At 37.3% G+C, this 5,715-nt stretch overlaps 1 protein-coding gene across 1 annotated transcript; it reads left to right on the forward strand.

Moving 5' to 3' along the window:
• Positions 1-1,695: 1,695 nt before the first annotated feature.
• On the forward strand, positions 1,696-3,870 carry LOC103937270 (protein SOSEKI 2). Its single transcript, XM_009347197.3, has 5 exons — positions 1,696-1,997; positions 2,111-2,180; positions 2,277-2,392; positions 2,529-3,363; positions 3,521-3,870. Exons 1-5 carry the CDS (start codon positions 1,790-1,792, stop codon positions 3,645-3,647), a joined length of 1,356 nt encoding a protein of 451 aa, XP_009345472.2. The 5' UTR covers positions 1,696-1,789; the 3' UTR covers positions 3,648-3,870.
• Positions 3,871-5,715: the final 1,845 nt, after the last annotated feature.

Here is a 5,715-nt window from a genome sequence, read left to right on the forward strand (position 1 = left end):
GGTTTAGGGGTGGCTGACCCTAGGTGATATTTTGGGTGGAATATTCTAAGATATTTGTCAATAAATATCTTAGAAAAAATAGGTAGATATCCTAAATAAATGGAACTAGGATAACTTACTTGAAAAAGGTCTTCTCTGATTAGGAATGTACTTATGATAAGAATAAGGAATTATTCTATCATAAATACCTTTGACTTTTCCTATGGGCAGGGTGCCTTGAGCAATCGTTAATCTCTGTTTGCTCTACCTCAATTGTGCGTGGTGAATGAGGATGCTCTTCGCTCATTTAATAGGGGCAGTCTTGCCTTTCTGGGAAAATAATCCACATGTCAACTCCATGATTTTTGGGATTATTTTTGGCTCCATAGTAAATACACAGTAGTAGGATTCTCTTCCCTCTTATTTCTAATCTCTTCCCTCCCCTCCCCTCCTCTCACATTTTGTTTTTTGTCTTTGTTTCAATAAAAAAAATCAATATAAAATATTGATGTAGTTTAATTGTAATAGTTCAAGTATGAGAAAAGAGAATAAGAAAGAGATTGGGAGGGGAAAGATATTAAAAGAGGAGAGAATCCTCTTCCAAACACACATGCATGCACGGTTGAAATTGCAAGAGCCTATTGTTCGGCCCGTGATCTTACTCAATTACTGTTTGATTAATCATTATTAAAGGTATAAAGTAACCAATTAAAGGAATTGATGTCATTCTGACTAATTATCACCTAAATTAATTGACAAAAAGGTTCATGTGTGCATGTTATGATCTAATAATGTTGTTCTTAATTTGTCACACTACTTATAACATATCATATTGTCCAATTTATGCGACATGGTCAAATAAAGAGTCACTTTTACGTAAATGTATTTCTCCTTTGTAAGAAAACGTTTAGATTCAACTGTTAAATGTACATGACATATCTATAGTGAGTTTGATATTAAGTTACGTTGAAAATAATCAACCACTCGATGTACAAATATTCTAAAAACAACTTTTCTTACACACACATGAAATACAGCAATTTTTCTTCAAAATACATACTATTTTGTAATCCAAAAAACTAATGGTTAGATCTTGCATATAAAAAATTAATAGATTTTAACAATAATAATTAATCCAAAGATAAACACACACACACACAGAGATATATATAGTGGTTAAGGATCATGGAATGCAGTGGTAAAACAAAAAGCTCACCAAATTGTGGTTGCAAAAGCGATCTCATCTCATGATCCCTTACTTTGTCTGTTTTTGGGATCAGAGTATACGCAAAGTCAAAATTAAAGCATCCAAAGTGGGTCAGTGTCATTCTGCAATTGTACCTAACGAATTTTATATTTGACGGAAGAGAGAATTTACATATATTCATAAATAAAATTTTCATATTGTCAATTTAGGTTATTATGAAGTAATATTTTTTTTATGATATCAAAGCATATTATCTCGTGAGTGAAACCTAATGACTACATGTGCTTCACATCACCCATTGTACATGTTGTTTCTATGTTATGTTTGAAAATTTATCACATATCATGTTGAGAATGAATTTGAAATTGATAAAAAGAAAAGCATCAAATGAACTGTAAATTAGATTATTTTTTGTAATATTAAATAATTTTGTAGTAAAAAATCAACTTTCTTCACGACTTTTTAGGAGCTGCCCGATCTACTGCCCTGTTATAAAGGCTGGTGTTGGATTCGTAAACTTCTCAACCACCAAGGTGGAGAAATTAAAATTACGGAGCCAGCCACCACCCAGCAGAGTAGAAGAAGAATATCTTAAGATATAACATGGATGTTCGTTTCAGAAGACCTACCACCACCAGAGAATTGAGAGAAAACAGCAGCAGTAGCAGCACAGACGGAGCCAAAGTTATGCAGCAGCCAAGAGCCATAAAAAACCTTCAAGTTGTCTACTATCTCTCAAGAAATGGCCATCTCGAGCATCCCCATTACATGGAAATCACCCACTTCGCCAATCACCCGCTTCGTTTGAGAGGTTAAATTAAATAATCAATTTCTTTACCAGCTACAAATCTCTCTTCTTCGTTTTTTGTCTCTTATTTTCCTTCGTTATTGCTAATATATTTCCATGCGACTATGCAAATGTAGATGTAATGGATCGGCTGACTGCTCTTAGAGGCAAAGGCATGCCCGCACTGTACTCTTGGTCTTGCAAAAGGTGTGCACTAATTAACTGCGGTAGTAGCTACCACCTGGAGTATGTTCGTTATATTTTTATCTTATGAGGCTAATCTAATGTATTTGATCTTTTTAGGAGCTACAAAAATGGTTATGTGTGGAACGATTTAGCCGAAAACGATATAATTTATCCAGCAGAAGGAGCTGAGTATGTACTCAAGGGATCAGAGCTACTTGAAGGCTGCTCTGCAGGTCCCTCTCCGTCTGTTTCCGTTTAACTACCTACATTATTAACATTTAAAACAATTGTGCTCTTTTAGATAATGTACTAAAAGTTTTTTGATTCTTGTATTCAAACTAAAAGTTCCCTAATAATTCTTGTATGTAGAAAGATTAGATCAACTTCAAATGAGAAGCAACCAACAGATGATGCAGCAGCAAGACTCAAACTTTGGGTCCAAAAGGAGATCTCCACTCGCTCCGACTCGAAGCAGAGGACATGATCATCATCATCGAGAAGTAGACAAGTATCGGGAGGAGGACGGTCAAGACCAAGACTCTGAGGACGAACAAGAAGAACAAGAACTGGTGGACTATGAGGATGAGAAAACAAGCTACACCAGCTCCACCACCCCCCATTCTCGCTGCTCCAGAGGGGTCTCCACAGACGAACTCGAAGACCCTCCACAAACCCGCAAAAGCCCGACTGTGTCAACTCACCCCGAGTCATCACCGCCTCCTCCTCCAACTCCAACCCCATCAGTTAATAATATAGCATCAAATCAGCCCAGCCAGCGCACCAATCTGTCCACATGGTTCGAGGACGGCGACCCAGTTGTGGTTTCGGATTCCAAGTCCTCAGCACTGCAGAGCAAGAACTCTGTTTTGCTTCAGCTCATAGCTTGCGGGAGCTCAGCAGTAGCCAAGGCAAAAAATGCCCCATGTGTGAGTCTGAAGCAACGCACAACAGCGACAGATCATGTGAAGAAGAGCAGCGAGAGCTTTCGGAAAGAGGTTGTGTATAAGGCTGCAGTGAAGGTGGCGGTGGCCGCGGAGGAGGACATGATTAGATGCATGTCTGAGAATCCAAGGTTTGGGAATTTACAGGCAGAGGAGAAAGAGTATTTTAGTGGGAGTATTGTGGACGACATGAAAGACCAAGATCGAGTTTTGGCTGAACCTATGCCTGGGCTTAAAAGATCAAATTCCTACAACGAACAAAGGTAAGTGACAACGATTTTCATGCATATCGGTCAAGTGATTAATTAAATAATGTAGTCCCGAATTTGCATAATATATATATATATATATATAATTAGCACGTTCTCGATACCTTTAATGTGTTAACTAACTTTGGAGTTTGATTAATGGATTGACTAGGAGCACCAAGGCTGGGTTTGTTTCAGAAACTGTAGAGGAAGAGAAGAAAGAGAAAGCAGCGGTGAAAGGAAAGTGCATTCCTCGTAAACTATATTCTTCTGCTGCATCAAAACAAAGCAAAAAATGATTGTTAAGCCCTATAATTTGTATGGCCCAACAAATATGTAATTACCAGCACTGGTCAGGGGTTTTACTTTTACTTTCGCTTCCTATAGTTATGAAGAATTATGGCAACTGTTGGGTGGAAAGTAAAAGCTGTTGGGAAAAAGCTGTTGGGAAAGGTAAAATCTTTCCTTCCAATTAATTTGAAAACGACGGGTGCTGTGGTTCCCCCTGCGACTCTCCGTATCCTTGGGTTTGTTGCGGTACGTAATCAGAAAAAGAATTATGCATGCAACCGGATATATCATCCTCTTCCTATATAAAAATTAGTATAGAAAGAAGATATACTTGTTTCTCCTTTTCGGCCAAATGGTTGGCCGAGGAGGATATTTTTGCCCTTCTTGTGAATGTTGTGTAGATGTGCCACCACCAAGCCACAGATTGGGTTGGATACTCATCCTCAGGTATAGCAAAGTTAAGATCGCGATTCTTCTGGGTTATGAATGTAAGATCAATACATGCGGAACAAGTAAATCACGATACCAAATTAACCGCTAACCTTGTGATGCCATTACTGCAATGAACTAAGGGTTCTTCTACTCTCAACACAGACTGAATGCACTGCTACAACCAATGGGGCTTGATATCTTTTGTGCGTAATTAGTGTGAGAGCAGGGGACCCTATTATATCCTAAATGGTGGTGTTTGATAAGAATACTTCCCATCATGTAATCCTTATCAAACTGATAACCCTTATCACCACGAAACCATAATATTCATATTTGTATAGATATATCTACTCATATCAGAATTACTTTAGCTAAATATCAGTCTACATACATTCCTTGATAGCTTACAACTAGAGTCAATCATAATCTCATATGATCTCAATCCCTTATGCACGTGTTAAACAAATGAGCTTAAGCTATTCTCCTACTAGAGCCAACACTTGTTTATCACAGTACCACCTAAAAAGAAATCATACATGAATGGCCATGAGAATAAGATTAACAAAACCCCAATAACAACAAGTATCTGTCATAAGTTAGTATTCATGAAGAACTAAAGGGAAGTCATGCTCCAATATATAAACATTATCCCTAAAATTACTATCATGAAACCATCAAACACATGAAACTCCATCAAGACATGAAAAATAATACAAGATGCAAATACGAATGCTTCTGGAATACACCTGCATTATGATCCTCCTTCAAGACAAGTAAACTAGTCCACATTATTGTCTCGTACTGAGACCCTTAAGTTGCATTTAAGTTACAACAATTCAAACAAATTGTCATCCAAAATACACTTCATAATATATCTGTATCATAACTATTACACTGCAATTTCTGGGAAACCTTTGCAACTAGCAACATAATACTTTATTAGTTAAGATGATCTAAACATAAATACTTTAATGCATATTCCAAAAAGTACCTGAATCAACCAATGTCCAAGAACAAATATCTTAAACATGATCAAAGCTCCCACTGTTTTGCAGTACCAAAAGCTTCCAGCACTTCCATTTTCCTTATATGTTTCTTCAATACTGCCACTGGAATGGCCTTGTTCAACGGATCTGCTATCATAGAACCTGTCTCCAAATATTCAATTTTAACCAAACCATCCATCACCTTTTCACGAGCAACAAGAAACTTAATCTCCAAGTTCCTTGTAGCATTGGATCTCTTATTGTTCTCTGTGAAGAAAAATGGCTGCATTATTATCACAGTAAAGCTGAATGAGTCTTGAGATTGAGTCAACAATACAAAGACCAGTGATAAAATTCTTTAACCAATGTGCCTAATTCACAGTTTCACAGCAAGACAAGTACTCAACCACCATTGTTAAAGCATGCAACGATGTCTTGCTTGGCACTCTTCCAAGAGAGCTCCATTAGCCATCATAAACACATAGCCTGAAGTTGATTTCAAATCATATGGGCAATCAACGCAGTCTGCATCATTGTACCCTTCTAAGACCAAGTTTTAGTTTTAGTCTTCTTATAAACCAACATATGAGACTTAGTTTTCTACAGGTACCTTATAACTCTCTTCCCAGCATTCCAGTGTGATTTTCCTCCATTAGAC

This window comes from the organism of the source record quoted next, unplaced genomic scaffold (assembly GCF_019419815.1).
Source record: "Pyrus x bretschneideri cultivar Hongxiangsu unplaced genomic scaffold, Pyrus_bretschneideri_v1 Contig56, whole genome shotgun sequence".
In the NCBI taxonomy this organism is placed as follows: Eukaryota; Viridiplantae; Streptophyta; class Magnoliopsida; order Rosales; family Rosaceae; genus Pyrus; species Pyrus x bretschneideri.

What these genes read in the sequence shown, in the direction of transcription:
- LOC103937270 (XM_009347197.3), top strand. Translation starts at nt 1,790, where the DNA reads ATGGATGTTCGTTTCAGAAGACCTACCACCACCAGAGAATTGAGAGAA. An exon ending in TCACCCGCTTCGTTTGAGAG is followed by an intron (nt 1,998 to 2,110) that starts GTTAAATTAAAT and finishes ATGCAAATGTAG; the next exon opens with ATGTAATGGATCGGCTGACT. An exon ending in TACTCTTGGTCTTGCAAAAG is followed by an intron (nt 2,181 to 2,276) that starts GTGTGCACTAAT and finishes TGATCTTTTTAG; the next exon opens with GAGCTACAAAAATGGTTATG.